The following is a 21524-nucleotide window of genomic DNA, read 5'->3' as shown; positions in this document are numbered from 1 at the left end:
CATTCAACAGAACAGAGCAGCCTTAGGTTGAGGTATGGTCGATTCAACTAGTTTAAAGGGGCTGTAGTTATGAGCACAGGAACGTAGAGCCAGATGACTCGGGTTCAAATTACAGCTCTCACATTCAGGAGCTAAATGATCTTAGACAAGTTACTTTAATTTCTTAGTGCCTTAATTTTCCCATCTGTGAAATGGGGTAATAGTACCAACTCCTTAGAGTTATTATGAGGATTAACAATGTTTCTCAAGTACTTTATGACAGGTACCTGAAACAGAATAAATATTATTTAAGGGTTTTAAAGATAAATTGAACAAGTGTGTGATTTCCTGGCATATATATGGGCATTTGGTTCTCCATATACAAAGTAATATCAAATTCTTCTCTTTTGGATGCTAGTCTAACTTTTTAAACTTCAGATTAAGGCTCAAGACAAAAATTGAATCTACATATATACACACAGACAAAAAATGGTGGGTTTTTTAAAGTTATGTTTTTGGTGTATAAGTGATCAGTGAACCATAGGTCATAAGAACCCTGTAAGGAAACCCAAAAGACTCCACTCCAAAACTGCTAGAACTTGTACAGGAATTCAGTAAAGTCTCAGGATATAAAATCAATGCACAGAAATCATTTGCATTTCTCTACACCAACAACAAGACAGAAGAAAGAGAAATTAAGGAGTCAGTCCCATTTACAATTGCACCCAAAACTATAAGATACCTAGGAATAAACCTAACCAAAGAGGCAAAGAATCTATACTCAGAAAACTATAAAGTACTCATGAAAGAAATTGAGGAAGACACAAAGAAATGGAAAAATGTTCCATGCTCCTGGATTGGAAGAATAAATATTGTGAAAATGTCTATGCTACCTAAAGCAATCTACACATTTAATGCAATTCCTATCAAAATCCCATCCATTTTTCTCAAAGAAATGGAACAAATAATCCTAAAATTTATATGGAACCAGAAAAGACCTTGAATAGCCAAAGGAATATTGAAAAAGAAAGCCAAAGTTGGTGGCATCACAATTCCAGACTTCAAGCTCTATTACAAAGCTGTCATCATCAAGACAGCATGGTACTGGCACAAAAACAGACACATAGATCAATGGAACAGAATAGAGAACCCAGAAATAGACCCTCAACTCTATGGTCAACTAATCTTTGACAAAGCAGGAAAGAATGTCCAATGGAAAAAAGACAGCCTCTTCAATAAATGGTGTTGGGAAAATTGGACAGCCACATGCGGAAAAATGAAATTGGACCATTTCCTTACACCACACATGAAAATAGACTCAAAATGGATGAAGGACCTCAATGTGAGAAAAGAATCCATCAAAATCCTTGAGGAGAACACAGGCAGCAACCTCTTCGACCTCAGCCGCAGCAACATCTTCCTAGGAACATCGCCAAAGGCAAGGGAAGCAAGGGCAAAAATGAACTATTGGGATTTTATCAAGATCAAAAGCTTTTGCACAGCAAAGGAAACAGTTAACAAAACCAAAAGACAACTGACAGAATGGGAGAAGATATTTGCAAACGACATATCAGATAAAGGGCTAGTGTCCAGAATCTATAAAGAACTTAGCAAACTCAACACCCAAAGAACAAATAATCCAATCAAGAAATGGGCAGAAGACATGAACAGACATTTCTGCAAAGAAGACATCCAGATGGCCAACAGACACATGAAAAAGTGCTCCACATCACTCGGCATCAGGGAAATACAAATCAAAACCACAATGAGATACCACCTCACACCAGTCAGAATGGCTAAAATTAACAAGTCAGGAAATGACAGATGCTGGCGAGGATGCGGAGAAAGGGGAACCCTCCTCCACTGTTGGTGGGAATGCAAGCTGGTGCAACCACTCTGGAAAACAGCATGGAGGTTCCTCAAAGTGTTGAAAATAGAACTACCCTATGACCCAGCAATTGCACTACTGGGTATTTACCCTAAAGATACAAATGTAGTGATCTGAAGGGGCACGTGCACCTGAATGTTTATAGTAGCAATGTTTACAATAGCCAAACTATGGAAAGAACCTAGATGTCCATCCACAGATGAGTGGATAAAGAAGATGTGGTATATATACACAATGGAATACTATGCAGCCATCAAAAGAAATGAAATCTTGCCATTTGTGATGACGTGGATGGAACTAGAGGGTATCGTGCTTAGCAAAATAAGTCATTCGGAGAAAGACAACTATCATATGATCTCCCTGATATGAGGAAGTGGAGATGCAACATGAAGGGAGTTAAGGGGGTAGGAGAAGAATAAATGAAACAAGATGGGATTGGGAGGGAGACAAACTATAAGTGACTCTTAATTTCACAAAACAAACTGAGGGTTGCTGGGGGGAGTGGGGTTGGACATTGGGGAGGGTATATGCTATGGTGAGTGCTGTGAAGTGTGTAAACCTGGTGATTCACAGACCTGTACCCCGGGGATAAAAATATATTATATGTTTATAAAAAAATAAAATAAAAAATTTAAAAAAGAACGCTGTAAGGATTTCAAACTAGAAATGTTCTTCAATCCAAGGATCCCTAGTGTTCCCATCTCCCAACTTAAAACTAAAGACAGATAATATGCATATTAAGAAACTTGAAATCTGTAGTAGGTAAATAGAACCTGAATATTTAAAGGTGTCTGATTTAGGAATCTCTCGGTGTTTCTATTCAGTATCAACGGATACCAACTATTTAAGTAACTATTAACAATTAGCAATCAACTGACATGGAGGAGAGATGTCATTATAATGAAGCCTAAGGGACTATACCATGTTTGGGATAAAAAATAAAAAACTTTTTCCTATATTAAATAATGCTTCAATGCTCTATTCTGCCTGAGGCTTCCTGCCTCACACCCACTTTCTCTAAGAAAAATCAATGATTGGGCTAGGACAAGTAAAGATAGCTTACCTGACCTATTTTCCAATTTCCTTCTCTGCCAGAAAACCCATCTTGAATAAGTGAGCTTTTGGTGACAATGGCACGGGACTTAACAAGCATCAAGATGAAGCATGTGAGGAAGAGAAGTTGACACAGAACTCAGTGGTTAACAGCTCACAGTTGCATTATTTTTTTATTCAATTTAATGCATTTCACAAATGTTTACTGAGAAATCACTATCCATAAACAGAATCAAAATAAGATTTTTCAGTCTTCAAGAATTGAGTCACAGGAAAGACAACCACACAAATTTAATACAAAACAAAACATATTAAGATATATTCATGACATAAAAGAGGATTTTAAAAAAGCAACATCAAAGAAATGATTAAACAGACCGGGTTGAAGAAATCTGGAAATGCTTCCCAAGGGACATAGCATTTATAAATGCTCAAAGAGTGAATGAAACTATTTCTTTTTTCCTTTTATTGGAGTTAGGGGTTTTTTTTTTTTTATGTTTTTCTGATTCTGGAAATACTACATGGTCACTGTGGAGGATTTTTTTTTTTTTTTGGCCTATTTATTTACTTATTTTTTAAAAAATTTAAATTCAGTTAATTAATATATAAGGTATTATTAGTTTCAGAGGTACAGTTCAGTGATTCACCAGTCTTCTATAATACCCTGTGCTCATAACATCACATCATGGAGGATTTTTTTTTTAATCCAAAAATGTACAAGGAAGAAAAAAAAATCATCTGCAATCTCACCACCTAGAGATAACAACTTTCTAGTACATATGAAGTGGGTTTGAATCTCAGCTCTGCTACTTTCAGTTTCCTTGTCTGCAAAATACGGATAATGATAGTACCTCATAGATAATGATAGTACCTCATAGAATTGTTGTGAGGATTAATTTAGGAACACTTAAAGCTGTTTGTGGCACATAATAAATGCTCCAAAATGTTGGTAATTAATATGTAAAAACGCTATATGCAAGTATACATGCTTTAAATTAAAATGTCTTATTTATAAACTTTTTAAAAAAGACTTTATTTGATATGGAGATAGTGAGAGAGCACAAACAGGGGGAGCAGGCAGACAGAGGGAGGGCAAAGAAGCAGGCTCCCCACTGAGCAGGGATTCCTACTCCATTCCGGGACTCTGGAATCAGAATCCGAGAGGAAGGCAGATGCTTAACCAACTGAGCCACGCAGGCATCCCTAAGAACACTTTAATAGCTGGCATTTTATATTAGTCTGAGATGAGAAAGCCAGACTGTAAAGTGGTCAATTTTTTTTTATTTTTTTATAAGATTTTATTTATTTATTTGACAGACAGAGATCACAAGTAGGCAGAGAGGCAGACAGAGGGAGAGGAAGCAGGCTCCCCGCTGAGCAGAGAGCCCAATGTGGGGCTGGATCCCAGGACCCTGGGATCATGACCTGAGCGGAAGGCAGAGGCCCTAACCCACTGAGCCACCCAGGCGCCCCTAAAGTGGTCAAATTTAATAACCCTTTCTGGTCCTCTTTGGTTGGATTCCACCAAGTGCTTCTTTATTTCAAAATAATGTAAGTTTTCAAAATTGAAAGATATTTATAATCCTAGGTGTTTAAACTACCATAAAGGGCCAATGTCATTAAACTATAGATAAGCTGTAGATAATAGGTAAATGGGGCATACATAGTCTGAATATATTAAAGATTTTGGAGCCACTCAGACTAGGATTAATATTAGGTTTTCAGTCCATAGCTGACGGACACAGGTAATGTAAGAATCAATCTATGCAATTATTTACTTACTGAGTTTTAACTACAGGCTGGCACTGTCCTATGTGCTAGACTCTGGAGATACACTGAAATAGGACAGGAATACTTGCCTGACATTTTAAAACTACAAACGTGATGCAAAAGTGTTGGAAAATATTGTATATATGAAATACATGTTGTAGTGTCTTGCACACGGTGGGTCACTAAACAAATGTAGCTGCTTAATTGTTACATTAATTGTATTCTACTTCTTTTCCGAATTTCCCTTCCCAAGTTTTGTTTCTTCCTCACTGTAGTCTGAGGGACTGCAACCTAGTCTGTATCCAGTAGTAAATAATCAACAATGAAACCTAAATATTGAGCACTTATTGTGTGCAAACATATATTATTCCCAGTCGTCACAAGAACCCTTTAAGGTCAGTATTACTGTTGTCCCCATTTTACAAATGAGTAAACCGAGGTACAGATAAGATTATGTAAAGTGCCTGAAACTGAGATCAAGTGTGGGCGGGGAAAGGGGTTGGGTTAGGGTGGGGATTCAAATGCGGACACCTTGAGCCAATACTGCCTCTGAATAAACGAAACAGGAGTACCAGAAAAGTTAACTAACTTACGAGTAGAACTCCCTAAGAATGCTCTCCTTTTCGTGAACGGTAACATATTAGTACGTTTAAAGAGAAGCTTAGGAATTTTCAGCGCTCCTGAGAAGATCCTCACACTCCCGGCCCCTAAACACGTGGGACCATAGAAAAGCAATTAAACGCCTAAATCACACGTGGTTTGGACTACGTCATCCGGATCTCAAGAGCTCGGTCCTCTAACCTACCAACTAGGTAATGAAGCCCTTATGGAACATTCTAAGCACACCTGACCGGCGGCGAGGACCCACGCGAGATTCAGCGGGGTGGGAGGGACTCGTGCCGGACGCCCCATCCCGGCATGCACCACAGGCCTCGGCGAGCGCCCGGAAGCGCCGCCTGCCCATTGCATGCCGGGAGTTGTAGGCTCCCGGTCGGGGTCCGCGGGCTGTCGTCCGCACTCTCCATGAGGCTGCTAGCGCTGGCCCGCGCGGCGCCGACGCGGGGAGCGCGCTTCGCGCTGACTCAGCGGCGACGGAGGCGGCGGCGGCGGCGTTAGCCGGCCCCTCGCGCTCTTTCCCTTCCTGGGGCGCCGACCCCGCCCGCCTGCTTGCTAGCTTGCCGGCCCGGCGCCACGCAAGAGAAGGCGCCAGGGGACGCGGAGCGGCGCGCGGCCCCAGCCAGCTGGGTCTCCGGCGTTAGCGCTGCGGCCGTGGCGGAGGACGACGGCGACAAGGACGAGGGCCGCTCTCCCCGCTCCGCTCCACTGACCAGCCCTCGGGAGTGCAGGCGGGGAGGCGGGATGGAGTGATAGGGAAGGTGACTCGGAGCTCGGGGGCGGCAGGACTTGGAGCTCGGGGGCGGCGGGACTCGGACCCGGCTTGGTCCGCGCGAGGCTGCGGGGAAATTGGCCGGGCGGACTGGCCCGGGGAACCTCCCCCCACGGGGGAGGGGTGCGGGCCGGGGGCCCTCCTTGGCGCGCCCCGAGGCTGGGCGGACTGGGTGGGGGTGGGTACGAGCTGCGGCCATCGCAGCGGAGCGCGTCCCGAGTGCGTGGCCGCCCGTTGCTGGGTGTTTCATCACCCGAATTGCCACGAGGCTTCCTTTAGGGGAGGGACGGAGAGGGGGTGAGGAGGGGGCAAGGGAGGCCGAGGAGGGTCGGCATCGTCTCTGGCCGCTAATGCAGTGAAAGTGGCCAGCGTCATTTGTAATAGCAGCGTGTCCCTCCAGTTTCAACTGCAGAGACCTCAAACTTGCTTTGCCTACCCCCCCCCCCCCCCCCCGCCCCAGGACAAAAAGGAGAAAAGTGTTATTTCTGTGTAGTAATTTGCCAGCACAGACACGCCATTTCTTCTCTTCCCTTCCTCACAGTTCTGTAGGGTAGGCAAGCGTGATGTTTCCCTGTAACCAGAAGAAACAGAGTACTTTTTGAAAGTGCTAATTAGTTGTTACTGGGGGAAGTTACGTTTTATTAAAGCGACTTGTCAGAGTGGTGGTAAAAGACTGGAAAGATTCAGTCCTTGTCTTTGAACAATCTTTAGTAGGGGTGGAGGAGTTTCCCCAGATTGTTTGATTTTTTAATTTAATGGCTATCAAAGAAAAGTTAGGGCTTAATATTTTAAGTATGTTGCTTACCTTCTGCCAAAACATTTACTAGATGCTAATTGAAGTGTTTATCGCATTGTAACAAATGTTTAAGCCTGCACGTCTGTGCCACGTTAGAACATTATGTGTTCATGCACAACCTTTAAGTGAGGGAACTGTTACCTTTTCTGCACAGGTTGTAACTTTTCAGTTGTTTGCACACATGTGAGTAATTCACCGTTTTATGGTTATGTTGCACTGCATATTGATTATTATGCAAATTCCTTCTTTGTGGGGGTTTCTTTCTGTACTGACAACTGTTAACAAGTTTATGTTTCCTTAGGTTATTTATTGGCCAGGTTTTTTAAGACCATTTCTCTTCAGTGATGTTTCTCTTGATAGAATTAAAGTGACTCGACCAAGCTTAAGGAATTGTCCCTAAATTAAAGGAATCTTTTATAAGACTTTTTTTTTTTTTTAAGATTTATTTATTTGAGAGAGCACAAGTGGGGGGGAGGGGAAGCAGGAGAGGGAGAAGCAGGCTCCCTGCTGAGAAGGGAGCAGGAAGAGAGAGAGCCTAAGGCAGCCTGTTAAACGAGAGGCCACCCAGGAGCCCCATGGGACTTTTTTTTTTTTTTTTTTAAGATTTTATTTATTTATTTGACAGAGAGCTGCACAAGCAGGGGGAGCAGAAAGCAGAGGGAGAGGGAGAAGCAGACTCCTTGCTGAGCAGGGAGCCCTACTTGGCTTGATCCCAGCACCCTGGGATCATGACCTGAGCCAAAGGCAGATGCTTAACCAACTGAGCCACCCAGGTGCCCCGCCATAGGACTTTTTAATCTGGGATTCACAGAAATTCAAATTTTCTTTTTTGTGTATGCATTTTTCCCAGGGAATCATCAAATTTTCTAGTCATTTATGGCAAGGATGGGGAGGAAAACCACTGCCTTTTTTTGCATTTTCCCATCTATTCAAATGCCCGTTTATTAGTATGAAATGATAAATCTGGACTGCTCCATGTAGTTCCCATTCCCTATGTGACTAGCTCTGAATTATAAATAATCTGTTGAGGGCCCACTATATGCCAGACATCCTTTACATACCTATCTCACCTAGGTCTTTACAACTTTTGAGATAGATGGTCTTTCCCACTTCATCTCTATGATGACCCCTCTCTAGGGCTCTCTCTTTCACATTTCCTACTTGTCCATGTGGCCCCAGTTTGAAAATGACTAGATTGGAGTACAAACCCAGGTATTTCCAAACCCAAAGCCGATGTTGTACTATGTCCTAGAGATATAATGAGGAATATTTAAGACAGCCTTTTCCCTTTAAGATTATAGAAAACTGGTAAGTAGGCAGTGGTGACAACATAGCAGCACTTAAGAGGGGCATTTAATCCAGTTTGGAAGAATTGGACAATAGGGGTCAAAGAAGTAAGTGTTCTTGAAAGAGGACTTCTAAGCTGAATTTTGGAAGGAGAGGCAGGGGTTAACCAAGTAACAAGAAAAGCAGTGAGTGCAAAGATGAAAGGCAGAATACCACTGGCCTTGCAGGGTTGGGGTGCAGAATAGTGAGGAGTCATTCAAAAGAGTTTGCATCTTAACCCTGAGGGCAGTGGATCCTGCTTTGCTGTAGTCTGAACATATGATAGTAATCACAAGAGAAAGCTGAGCTTTTCCCTCAAAGGGCTCTCGCTGCATACCCTGACTTACTTGTTTCAGGCACGCCCAGGGGAAGACAGAAAAGCATATTGTAGTTGGAGTCCTCTAACTTGGATCAGATACTGGCCTCACTGTTTCCAAAATGCTATGCGCCCTCACCACCTTCCTTCAGTCTGTTGGCTTCTTTAGGCTCTGATCTTCTCTTTGGTTTATGATCATTAAAACACACACACACACAGTCACAAAGCCCTACAGCCTTTTGATGGGAGGAGTAGGCATGTTCTCCCTACCTCGTAGGCATTGAGAGAATAAATGTGATTTTCACATCATTTAGAATTTGTTCCTTGTTCCCTCAGTTATACATTCTGTCAAAAACTAAGTTGCCTTTTGGGGCTTAATCTTGTTCTTATTTGAGAATGATAGACCCTACACTATGAAAAAGTGCATTGCTTTCCAAAGACTAAAAAAATGGTTTTTGAAATAAATTTCTAAAATTATCCAGTTTGTTTAAAAGTTATTGTTTAAAAGTTAAATGACTGGTTTTTCACTCTTCTGCTCCTTCCTCTTTAATTTGACTTATCTTGAAGTACTTGATAGACTCTCAAGTAAGGATATTGAACTCCAAGGTTAACTATTTAGTCAACCACTGTAAGTTATTTTTTTTTCCTAAAGGTTTGTGATATTGGTAAATGGAAGTAGGCAAATTAGTATAAGAATCTAGATGTGTCGTATTTTAATATAGTTGCAGAGTTGCACTTTTAAGTACTGGGGATGATTATACCACATAAATCAGATGCTTCTGTTTAAAGTAGAAAATAATTACTTTGTATACTTGATCCTGAAGAATAAGAAAATTTGAGAACATTAATTCCATATGTTAGATGTTTAGAAATTACACATTGTGGAGTATTTAGTAGGCGCATTCTTCTGAGACTTAAGTTCCTTTAGTTGTAATTTCGGATAGTTTCAAAAGAAATTCTTTCAACATTTACACTTTGCGTAATGTCATCCACTTGTTACGATATTCTGGATAAGCATCAGTTTTGTTTATCAAGTATTGTTTTCTTTCTTTTTTTTGTGTGTGTGCAGATGTTTGTGGATTCTTCTGTGGGATCAGAGGGCACGCCTGTTGTAATCAGAAAACTCCAAGAATAGCAGCAGGGATGGATGAACAGGCTCTTTTAGGGCTAAATCCAAATGCTGATTCAGACTTCAGACAAAGGGTAAGTTAAGTCAGCTGAATCCGTTTTTAAAGGTTGTTACCCCAAATTTGCATTAGAGGGCTTGGATTTAAAAACAAAATAATTTGATGACAAAGGTTTCATTTGAGTAGAAATGAACAGAGACAAATTTGAGGTACTTGAATATATTCTGAGTACAGAAACGGTAGCATTGTGACTGATGTTCTTTTTAGTTGGCTCAACAAAGGTATTAAAATCTGATGTGATTCAGGGCAGCTCTTTATGTCACATCAGTCATTATTTCTAATTATTTAAAAGTTGCAGTGCAAAGGATTGCTCAAGGAACTCTCCATAATAGCAGACATGCATATTTTATCTTTATATTTCCTGGCTTGGTCTGGACAAGTTGTTTAACCTTCGTGTTGGTGATATTTAGTGTCCTTGTTATTTACTCCAGGCAGACATGTAAATTAGTGGTTATATATGCCATGTCTTAGGTTACATAAAATGATTAGATGACAAGGAATCCATTATGAGGTGCTGGGATATTTGAGCAAAAATAAACAATTAAACATGATGTAGGCTATACCTGTAATCAGGGCTATAGCTGAATGATAAAAGAAGAACTTAAAGAATCAGCCTATAATTAAGTTTTTTTAAAGACATGGGTGTTTTGAAGTACAGGGTAAGAGGAAGGAGAAGCATTTTTTCTTTCTGCTTCTCATAGCAAAGGATATTTTTTATAAATGACCTAATGAGGGTAACAGTCTCACTAAATATTATTGCAGTTTTTGTAGTGCTTTTTTTTTTTTTTAAAGATTTTTTAAATTTATTTATTTGACAGAGATCACAAGTAGGCAGAGAAGCAGGCAGAGAGAGAGGGGGAAGCAGGCTCCCCGCTGAGCAGAGAGCCCAGTGCGGGGCTCGATTCCAGGACCCTGGGATCATGACCTGAGCCGAAGGCAGAGGCTTTAACCCACTCAGGCGCCCCTTTTTTAGTGCTTTTAAGGAGAATTTTTTTTTTAAGATTTTATTTATTTTTGAGAGAGAGAGAGAGAAAAAATGTGAGTGAGCAGGTGTGAGCAGAAGGTAGGTGTGGAGGGAGAAGCAGACTCGCCACTGAGTAGGGAGCCTGATGCAGGACTCAGTCCCAGGACCCTAGGATCATGACCTGAGCCAAAGGTAGATGCTTAACCGACTGGGCCATCCAGGTGCCCAAGGAGAATTTTTTGGAAGAACTTTCTTAATTTTATTTTTATTTTTTAAGGATTTTATTTACTTATTTGTCAGAGAAAGACTGCAAGTGTGTCAGAGAGAGAGAGAGAGAGACTGCAAGTGTGGAGTGGGGCAGAGGGAGAAGCAGGCCCTGCTCTGAGCAAAGAGCCTGATGACCCTGGGATCATGAACTGAGCCGAAGGCAGATGCTTAACTCACTGACCCACCCAGGCATCCCCGGAGAACTTTTTTTAAGTAAAACAAAACAAAACAAAAAAAACCTCAAGTAATATCTAACATGGTTCTATGCCTCTGCTGTTAAATAAGTAACCAGCCATCCACACACAGGGAAATAACAGGGATTGAGATTTAAGTAATCTGGCTAGTAACAAGATACCTAACAAACTAGTTAAGACATCAAAAGACATTTAAAATCCATGGTTTTGCGGAGTGCCTGGGTGGCTCAGTTGTTTAAGCAACCGCCTTCGGCTCAGGTCATGATCCTAAGAGTCCTGGGATCGAGTCTCATGTCAGGCTCCCTGCTCGATGGGGAGTCTGCTTCTCCCTCTGACCTTTCCCCTCCATGCTCTGTCTCTCATTCTCTCTCTCAAATAAATAAATAAAATATTTTTAAAAATAAAATCCATGTTATTGGATTGGGTGGCTCAGTTGGTTAAGGCTCTGCCTTCAGCCCAGGTCATGATCCCAGGGTGTTGGAATCAAGCTCCATATCAGGCTCCCTGCTCAGCGGGGAGTCTTTTTCACCTTCTCCTCCCTACTCCTGCTCGCTTGCGCGCTCTCTCTCTCTCTCTCATTCTCTCACTATCTCTGTCCCTCTCTCTCTCAAATAAATAAAATCTTAAAAAATAAATAAAAGCCATGTTTTCTGTATGTAGATAAGTTTATTTAAGAGTTTAAGCTGCCTACCTTCAAAGCCTTAGTCATATAGTTGAAGTAGCATAGATCTTTACCTTGGTATTGCATGACTATAACTAAAAGCCTTTTACTATTTTGTTTAGTTATTAAATAGCCTTTTTTGTTATTTTTTTATGGTCCTTTTTGGAAAGCATTTGTGGGTTTTTTGTTTGTTTTGTTTTGTTTTATAAGATTTTATTTATTTATTTAACAGAGACCCAGTGAGAGAGGAAATACAAGCAGGGGGAGTGGGAGAGGGAGAAGCTGGCTTCCCACCAAGCAGGAAGCCCAGAATGGGGCTCGATCCCAGGATGCTGGGATCATGACCTGAGCCGAAGGCAGAGGCTTTAACCCACTGAGCCACCCAGGCACCCCGGAAATCTTTTTTTTTTTTTTTTTTTTTTTAATTAAATACCACTATCCAACAGATTTAAGTACACAATAATTTTCTTTTTCAGAAAAGTAAATCCAGTGCATTGTTAGTGGTCTTAATACACAATTATGCTTTTTATCAATAAAAATGAGTTCTGTCAGCTACAGGTTTTTTTTGTTGTTTTTTTTTTTCTTTTTTTTTCAGCTACAGGTTGATGTTAAGCTTCCAAATTCAGGCTTAATTTGATATCCATTAAGCCAACCTGAGTAACAGATTTAATTAGGACAAAAAAAGAAGGAATCTTAAGGAAAGTGAATTCTGATAGTTCTGATGTTGGAAATCAAGAGTAGTGGAACATAATTCATTTTGATCATAACTGTCTGCTAACTCCCAATTCTCCATTGTCTGGCTGTAGTTCTATTTTTTTCAGGGACAGTAGCTAAAGTGACTCTTGCCACTTAGAGGCAGGAGAGCATTAGAGAAAAGGTATGAAATAGAAGAAAAGATGATAAAAGCTTTGACTTGTTCATAATTGCCACAGAATTTCACTTAAAAATGCCAGTAAATGCGGCATCTGGGTAGCATTGTTGGTTGAGCATCTGACTCTTGGTCTCGGTCAGGTCATGATCTCAGGGTTGAGGGATTGAGCCCCACACTGGGGCTCTGCTCTCAGCTGAGAGTCTGCTGGAGATTATCTTTCTTCTTTCCCTCTGCTCCTCCCCCCACACTTGCTTGCTCTTCCTCAAATAAATAAATCTTCTAAAAAAAAACCAAAAATGCTAGTAATGCATGCACTCAGAATGCAAAGACTTTAATTAAAAATTGAAAGCTTTCATATTATTTTCACTTTCTTAATGGAATCGCTGTCTTTGGCTTAAAACTTGCCATTATTTAAAGAAAATGGTATGTCAGTGATAATTCTAGCAGCTGGAACCCCCCCCCCTTCTTTTTTTGGTAAGTGAAATATTAGGTGGTAATGCAGCATACATGAGTGGCTTCCACCTTGTCCTTAAATGGGATAGTAAATGTTCCTAAAGGAAAACCTAGGTTTCAGGAATATTGTTAGTTGACAACTGAATTAGGTTCTTTGCAGCACCTGGGTTCTTCTATTCTTTTTTTTTTTTTTTTTAAGATTTTTATTTATTTATTTGATAGATCACAAGCAGGCAGAGAGGCAGGCAGAGAGAGAGGAGGAAGCAGGCTCCCCGCTGAGCAGAGAGCCCAATGCGGGGCTCGATCCCAGGACTCCGAGATCATGACCTGAGCCGAAGGCAGCGGCTTAACCCACTGAGCCACCCAGGCGCCCCGGTTCTTCTATTCTTAATTTCCAAAGACAGACATTATTTATGCTTAAGATAGTAACTGGTGATGTTCATCTACTTACCTTCATTTACATGGATCTTATCAGTGAGAGCAGCCAGTGAGACCACATATGAAAACCCATTACGCCACTCATACAACTCTAACAGAGCTTTTTTGATTTCTTTTAAAATCTCTAACCTGGGGTGCCTGGGTGGCTCAGTCATTAAGCATCTGCCTTCGGCTCAGGTCTTGATCCCAGGGTCCTAGGATCAAGCCCTGCATTGGGCTCCCTGCTTGGCTGGAAGCCTGTTTCTCCCTCTCCCACTCCCCCTGCTTGTGTTCCCTCTGTCTCTGTCGAATAAATAAATAAAATATTTAAAAAAATAAATAAAATCTCTAACCTAAAGGAAAAATATTTTTACATTTTGACTCTGTGTTTGTATAGACTTACATAACTATATATTTTTATATATATAGTATATATACGCACACACAACTAAAACAATTTACACAAAATAAGTTACTTTTTTTTCCATCCTTGGAATGCATTTAATTTTTTTTAATAATTTTTTTATTTTTTTATAAACATATAATGTATTATTAGCCCCAGGGATACAAGTCTGTGAATCAAAATAAGTTATTTTATTATGTGCAATGCACTCTGATATTGTTTTTCATTTTTTTATTGTGGATCAAGACCTATAAAATTGATGTCCTCATTAGTGGGGCACAAACCACAGTTTTGAAGAATATTTACTAATTAAAATTAGGCTCCTCTAGGGGCGCCTCAGTGCCTGGGTCAGTTAATTGTCTAACCCTCAATTTCGGTTCAGGTCATGATCTCAAGGTTGTGAGATCGAGCCCCACAAAGGGCTCTGTGCTGGGAGTGGAGCCTGCTTAGGATTCCTTCCTCTGTCCTCTGCCCCTTCCTACCCCCTCTCTCCCCCTCTCTCCAAAAAAAAAAAAAAAGAGGTTTCTCTATAATGCTTAATGTTCTTTCTACATGATTTTGAAATCTGATCAGTACATCAGTTGCTTTAAAATTATCTAGCACTGTTTTTGTGTGATTTTCTTGACTGAGATACTTTTCACAGCTTGTTAGGATTACTGTTTGTCCATTGTCATATGTGACATCTGCAACTGTCATTGATTCTAGTTGCAACATGCAAATGGAAAAGAGTAGCAGAAGTAATTCTCATTTTCCCAACAATCTGGTAAAGAGCCCATCGACTTGGTGCTGCATCCATTCTAGAGTATACTTACTCTTTTTTTTTTTTTTTAAGATTTTATTTAGTTATTTGATAGTGCAGTTGGGGGAATGAGAAGAAGAGAAGCAAGCTGCCCCCACCCCCTGCCATGGAGCAGGGAGCATAATGTGGGGTCCAATCCCAAGACCCCAGGATCATGACCTGAGCAGAAGGCAGATGCTTAACCAACCAGGTGCCCCTAGAGTATATCTACTCATAACAAAGCCCTGAATTCATGAAATGAGATACATTTCCTAAAGCATTTCAATTATTCATATTTTTCCAAAATTCGTATCATACAGTTGGACTCTAATTTTGGTTTGGATTTTTTTATTTTGTTTTTTGTGTGTGTGCTTTTTTTTTTTTCCCCAAGATTTTTATTATTTTATTTATTTTATTTTTAATTAATTAATTTTTTAAACTAGGCTCTACACCCAGTGTAGTGCCTAACACAGGACTTGACCTCAGAAACCTGAGAGCAAGACTTGAACTGAAATCAAGAGTTGAATGCTTAACTGACTGAGGCATACAGGCACCCCTGGGTTTTCTTTTTTTTAAGAATTTTTTTTTCTTTTAAGATTTTATTTATTTGAGAGAGAGAGAGAGACCGAGATGGGGGAGTGTCAGAGGGAGAAGCAGACTCCCTACTGAGCAGGGAGCCCGATGAGGGACTCTATCCCAGGACTCCAGGATCATGACCTGAGCATAGCACTTGTGTATTTTTTCTCTTAATACTCATAATTACCCATTGAGGTCATTAGGGCATTTTTATGTTGTCTCCTTTGCTATAAGGAAACAGATTTGAGTATCTAACTGATGGGATTTTTTTTTAACTTAAATTTTTTTTCTAGGAATGATCAGTAGTTGCACTTATTCAGAAACCAGAATTCAGTGTTTTAGCTATTTTTCTTCAGGTTGACTGATTTATTATTTATTATTACTCCTAGAATATTTTAATATCAGTAGGGCACTGAGATCAACTATTCCAAATGCATTTATACCTTTGCAATCTTTCAGGCCCTGGCCTATTTTGAGCAATTAAAGATTTCCCCAGATGCCTGGCAAGTATGTGCAGAAGCTCTAGCCCAGAGGACATACAGGTAATTATAAGAAAATTTACATAACTTAGAGGAATTTAAATTTCTGTAAGACCTGTATTTAGAAAATGTTTTCATAAAAACATTTTTATGGCTTGTGTTTTGGAAAACCAATTAGTATAGGAATGAGAAAAATAGTAAACCAGTAATTTGGCCATTCCAGGATTAACTTTTAGCAAAACTAGACTTTGCCTTATGCTGTGTACCTGACAGCAGATCCCAGCTGGAATACAGTACAGTAAAAACTTCTTAAGATGGGAAGTGATTGTTGGTTTTCTAAAAAGTTGGCAGAGGAGGTAATCATGAATTGTATATATCTTGCATTTTATTTTAAAGTATAGAAACACTCAGTTGGCAACATTTTTATATTGGGCCAAGGTCTTTCCTTTATGTATATTCCATTAGCATTCGCTTCATCTTGCAGAGATCACACTCAGTGATCCATCCTCTATAATTTCTACTTTCGGTCTCTAGTGGATTGAGGAACAATTAGTACAGATTCCTAGACTTTTGGTTATTTTCTTCTACCTCTCCTAAGTCTTCTGGTTATCTAGCCCACATCAAATACACACAAGGTTATTCCCTTTTTAAAATTTTTTTTTTTATTTTAAATTTTATGTTTGTTCTAGTTAGTTTGCATGCAGTGTTGTTAGTTTCAGGTGTACAGTGTAGTGATTCACCACTTCCATACAACGCCCTGTGCTCATCACAGCAACTGCCCTCCTTAATCCCCATCATGTACTTAACTCATACCGGTACCCTCCTTCCCCTCTGGTAACCATCAGTTTAAACTCTGTAGTTAATATAAGTCTGTTTCTTGATTTGTCGCTCTCTCTCTCCCTCATTTTTTTCCCTTTGTTTATTCTTTTGTTTCTTAAATTCCACATATGAGTGAAGTCATAGGATGTCTTTCTCTGACTGACTGACTTCATTTAGCATTATATACTCTAGCTCCATCCATGTCATTGCAAGTGTCAAGATTTCACTCTTTTTATGGCTGAAGAATATTCCTGTGTTGTGTGTGTGTGTGTGTGTGTGTGTGTGTGTGTATACACACCACATCTTTATCCATTCATCAATTAATGGGTACTTGGGCTACTTTTATATATTGGCTATTGTTAATAATGCTGGTATAAACATAGGGGTGCGTGTATCCCTTTGAATTAGTGTTCTAAGGTTTTTTTTCTTTTTGCAATATGACTTTCTATGAAGTCTTTCCAAAGCCTTCAACTTAATTTTTCCAAAAATCAGCACTTTCGCACTCACTTCATTAGTTTATATAATAGTTAAATCAGTTACTTAATTAAAAAAAGACCTACGACTGACATAGTAAGGGTTAGGGAAACACAGCTGACTAATTATAAGCAAACAACTCACTGGTGGGAATAGATGCCCATGGATATTAGTGATGCTTCTAGCTGACATCCTCAGCATGCTGTGGCTATCATACTTGCCACCTTTTACAGTCAGAAGCAAGTGCTCTAGTGAGAGTTAATTTTGAGAACATATACTATAGGCCTGGGAGTATAGAAGATCTGGCTTTTTTTTTTTTTTTTTTTTTTTTTTTAAAGATCTGGCTTTTAATTAAAGGATTCCTATAGTTTATTTTTGAGTGGAAAACAAGAGTCTTGTATACTTGATTTAAGGCTTCAGCATCATCCATGTTAAGAATAGAAACCCTAGAGGTGCCTGGGTGCCTCAGTGGGTTAAAGCCTCTGCCTTCAGCTCAGGTCATGATCCCAGAGTCCTGGGATTAAGCCCTGCATCGGGCTCTCTGCTCAACAGGGAGCTTGTTCCCCCCTCTCTCTCTGCCTGCCTCTCTGCCTACTTGTGATCTCGGTCTGTCAAATAAAATAAAATCTTAAAAAAAAAAAAAAAAAATAGAAACCCCAAGTTCTTTCTTACAAGAGGTGCTGATTAAACCTAACTTAAAACTTTTAAAGATTAAGTTTTATCTTCTTGTGTGTGAAATTAATTTAATTCATTCATGTAGTTTAAGTTATTGTCTATTCTTATATTGACCAGTTAGCTTTATTTATGAAAATTGTCTTCCGTGACTAAGCCCGGCCCAAACCAGCTGTCTTGGATGAACAGATTGTTGTTCAGTAAAGAGATTTTTGTCAGAGATTGTAGCTGGCTCACTGTGACTAACTCTGTATCAACCCTATAGAGACCTTGAGAGTAGAAAATTGGTAGATTTCTGCCCTTTCTATAAGGGCAGTATATTTGTAACTTGGTTTTCTATATAAATTTTGAGGCTGAACTACCAGTCTGTGTGACCCTGATTGTTTTGGATTTGGCTGCAGTGGAACTGTGTAGGATTGAACTTTAGGGATGACGAGTTACCATCTCTGATTTGACTCAATCCCTGGCTGTGTGACCGTTTGTCATTTTACACCTAGCCTTTTTTTTTTTTTTTTTTTAAGATTTTATTTATTTATATGACAGAGAAAGATCACAAGCAGGCAGAGAGGCAGGCAGAGAGAGAGGAAGGGAAGCAGGCTTCCTGCTGAACAGAGAGCCCAACGTGGGGCTCGATCCCAGGACCCTGAGATCATGACCTGAGCTGAAGGCAGCGGCTTAACCCACTGAGCCACCCGGGCGCCCCACACCTAGCCTTTCTATTGTAAAGTGTAGGAGCGGTTCCAGTAATCCTAACATCTAGAATTTAGGGAAATTCCTTCTGTTTGTAGTATACTTAAGGTGCATCTTAATTTTTTTTTCATTGTTTTGCTTGTGAGATTTAGTGGAACTATTGAGCATGGAATAATTAAGTTCTAAGCAGTGTAATAAATGAGATCGCTAAGTAGAAAGTAAGCCAGAGATCTTGTTTGAGAAACTTTTCAACTGTTTCACTAGTACTTTACTTTTGTTTTTTCTTTAAATTATATTCTGCTTATCTGATTTTCCTTTTTTCTTTTTCAGTGATGATCACATAAAGTTTTTCTGCTTCCAAGTACTAGAACATCAAGTTAAATACAAGTAAGGCTTTTCTCACTGTTTTGACTCTGAAATATATGGGGAGAGGTCATTTTGAAAATTAGTTTTTCTCTCTTTGGGAAAATCATAATACAGGCTGTAAATGAGGGTGTATGAGACACATCCAGTTTATACATGTGTTTTTGATTTATCTAAGTATTTTAAAAATACTGAGTTAATTGATTACATATAAAATATCCAGATATTTCACAGAAAAAATTCATTTCGAGCTTCTCTGGAAAAATCAGATCTAGCAACGCCAGACCTGTTTCTGTAAGCCAATTCTGTTAGAGGTTAGTGGCAGCGTGGCCACTTGTATTTAGAACCCTGCTTTAAATAAGCAAAAACAGTGAATCACTGTTCAGAGGATCCTTCATTTGCCTATTGATTTATTCTGTAAGCCACAGACCTCAAAATGTAGATGTATTTCTATTTGAGAAATTCCACAGCTGTCATTTTATTTTAACATGAACTGGACCACAAATCAAACTAAGATCAATGATACTACCTGTTGGGCCCACCCGTGTCTTTTCTTTTAAGCCATGATGAGAAGCATTATCAGTTTCTTTTAGGAAATTTTAAGTAATTGAGTGTTAGGCAAATTTTCCTTTTCGGATATATGAGGCTGTTACTTTTTAAACCACAGACATCAAATATAGCCATCATCATTTGTCTTCTCTATTTTGAACAGATATTCAGAACTAACTACTGTTCAACAACAACTAATTAGGGAGACGCTCATATCTTGGCTTCAAGCTCAGGTAAAATAGTAATTTCATTCAGTACATTAAGTTACCAGATATTTAAATTTTTAGTGTTGTGAGAGTTTAGAACTTTGCCTCAGAAATGTTCATCATTTATCCCCCCTTTGACCCCATAGCTTTTTTAGAAAGTGCTGATTTCAAAGATCTTGGGTATATGAAACTTAGCAGTAATTTAAAATTATATCAATCACTGAAACTTTTATTCTTTACATGACCCGTTGTTGAAACCTTGGTTTTAAGGTAGGTTTTTGTTGTTGTTTTTGGTTTTATTTTGTTTTGTTTTTAACTACTTGACAAAAACAGATTTTTTTGCTCACTCCTAAAGGTGAGCCCTCCTAGACAGCTTCTTCACAAAGAGCCCTTTACAAGAGAGCCATTAGAGTTCTTTATTCACATTACGTTCTTTTTTGTTAATTTTAATCTTAACATATGAAGCAGTTAGGTAGCTAGAATTTCTATTTTTCTTAAAGAGCAAACCGAAGAAAAACAATTTAACTAGTAGAACCAAAAACTAGTAAAATTCTGCACATGAAACTTTTCTTTAAAAGTATGAGAATAAGAAGTAAACATAGCACCTTTGTTTATTTTCCATCTGGGTAATCACTTAAATTACTTTGGTAATTTTCCAGCATATTTGTTGCATAGCTAATCTAGACCATACTGAGGCTTGGTGAGTTTTTGCCTGTTGATGATAAATAGGAAAACTTTTTGAGACTATACAGCTTACATTTAATTTCATGGACTATTTCTCTTTGTCAGATGCTGAATCCCCAACCAGAGAAGACCTTTATACGAAATAAAGCGGCCCAAGTCTTCGCCTTACTTTTTGTTACAGAATATCTCACTAGATGGCCCAAATTTTTTTTTGACATTCTCTCAGTAGTGGACCTAAATCCAAGGGGAGTAGATCTGTACCTCCGAATCCTCATGGCTATTGATTCAGAGTTGGTGGATCGTGATGTGGTGCATACATCAGAGGCAAGTAACTTCCCATTAATTGTTAGTTCTTAATGTGGATTTTGTAGGAGATGATGGGCACGTAATAAAAAGAGCAGGAAGTTTTTCTTTGGAGACAAATTTTCTGTTCTTTCTGCCCCCCCCCCTTTTTTTTAAAGCTTATTTATTTTTTTAGTAATCTTCTACCAAGCGTGAGGCTCAAACTCATAACTCAGATCAGGAGTCTCATGCTCTTCCAATTAAGCCACCCTCAACTTTTTTTAATAATTCTAAATTCAGGGGTACCTGGGCAGCTCAGTCGGTCATCTGCCTTCGGCTCAGGTCATGATTCTGGGGTCTGGGATTGAACCCCACATCAAGCATTCTGCTCAGCGGGGAGCTTGCTTCTCCCTCTCCCTCTGCCTTTGGCTCTGTCTGCTTGTTTTCTCTCTCTGTCAAATAGATGAAATCTTAAAAAATTTCTGAATTTTCTCTAGTTTGGGGGGTTTGTTTGTTTTTAAGTGAGGCTTGAACTCATAACCCTGAGATCAAGAGTCACATGTTCTACCAACTGAGCCAGCCATTCACCTCTAAATTCACCCAGCATTTTGAAGTTTGTTTTACAAAGGAGTTTGAACTGGGCTTTTTTTTTCCCCAAGTGTATGTTGAAATTAGAGTATTACTTTAGATTTTCTTAACTATGCAAGCACTTTCTCCAATAAAATACACAAATTGGTTCTGTTTTATGAATTTCTAGAGAAATGTAGTCTGTATTTACTACTGCTATATAGTTACTGAAAGAGGAGGAATCATTGCTAATGAATCTGCTAGTTTCTTCTGGATTCTTAGTAATAAAGCCCATCACCATAGTCTTTCTCTATTTATTATCCCATATAACTTTTTATTTAATGTTAACACAGTAGAAGTTGCTTGATTCAAAAAAGAAAAGATCAGAAAGAAAAAAAGGAAATTGCTTGATTCAAATGTGTATAATAATTTAAGATCATTATATGTCATATA

General features: G+C 39.2%; 1 protein-coding gene across 3 annotated transcripts in view; it reads left to right on the top strand.

The window, feature by feature from the left end:
- The first annotated feature begins 5687 nt into the window (after positions 1 to 5687).
- XPOT (exportin for tRNA) overlaps positions 5688 to 21524 on the top strand; it is a 46105-nt gene continuing 30268 nt past the window's right edge. The window contains exons 1-6 of one of the 3 annotated variants that reach the window (XM_032854911.1): positions 5688 to 6066; positions 9585 to 9718; positions 15746 to 15828; positions 18751 to 18807; positions 19496 to 19565; positions 20328 to 20546. In XM_032854911.1, coding sequence (XP_032710802.1) covers positions 9659 to 9718; positions 15746 to 15828; positions 18751 to 18807; positions 19496 to 19565; positions 20328 to 20546 — 489 coding nt within the window. In that variant the 5' untranslated portion in view covers positions 5688 to 6066; positions 9585 to 9658. Of the gene's footprint in view, positions 6067 to 7683; positions 8086 to 9584; positions 9719 to 15745; positions 15829 to 18750; positions 18808 to 19495; positions 19566 to 20327; positions 20547 to 21524 lie in introns of those variants that run through there. The other 2 variants (XM_032854913.1, XM_032854912.1) reach the window with 2 other exon arrangements.

The sequence above is a fragment of the Lontra canadensis genome, unplaced genomic scaffold (genome assembly GCF_010015895.1).
Source record: "Lontra canadensis isolate GAN:19392208 unplaced genomic scaffold, GSC_riverotter_1.0 scaffold9, whole genome shotgun sequence".
NCBI classification, from domain to species: domain Eukaryota; kingdom Metazoa; phylum Chordata; class Mammalia; order Carnivora; family Mustelidae; genus Lontra; species Lontra canadensis.
This window is presented reverse-complemented; position numbering and strand designations above follow the sequence as displayed.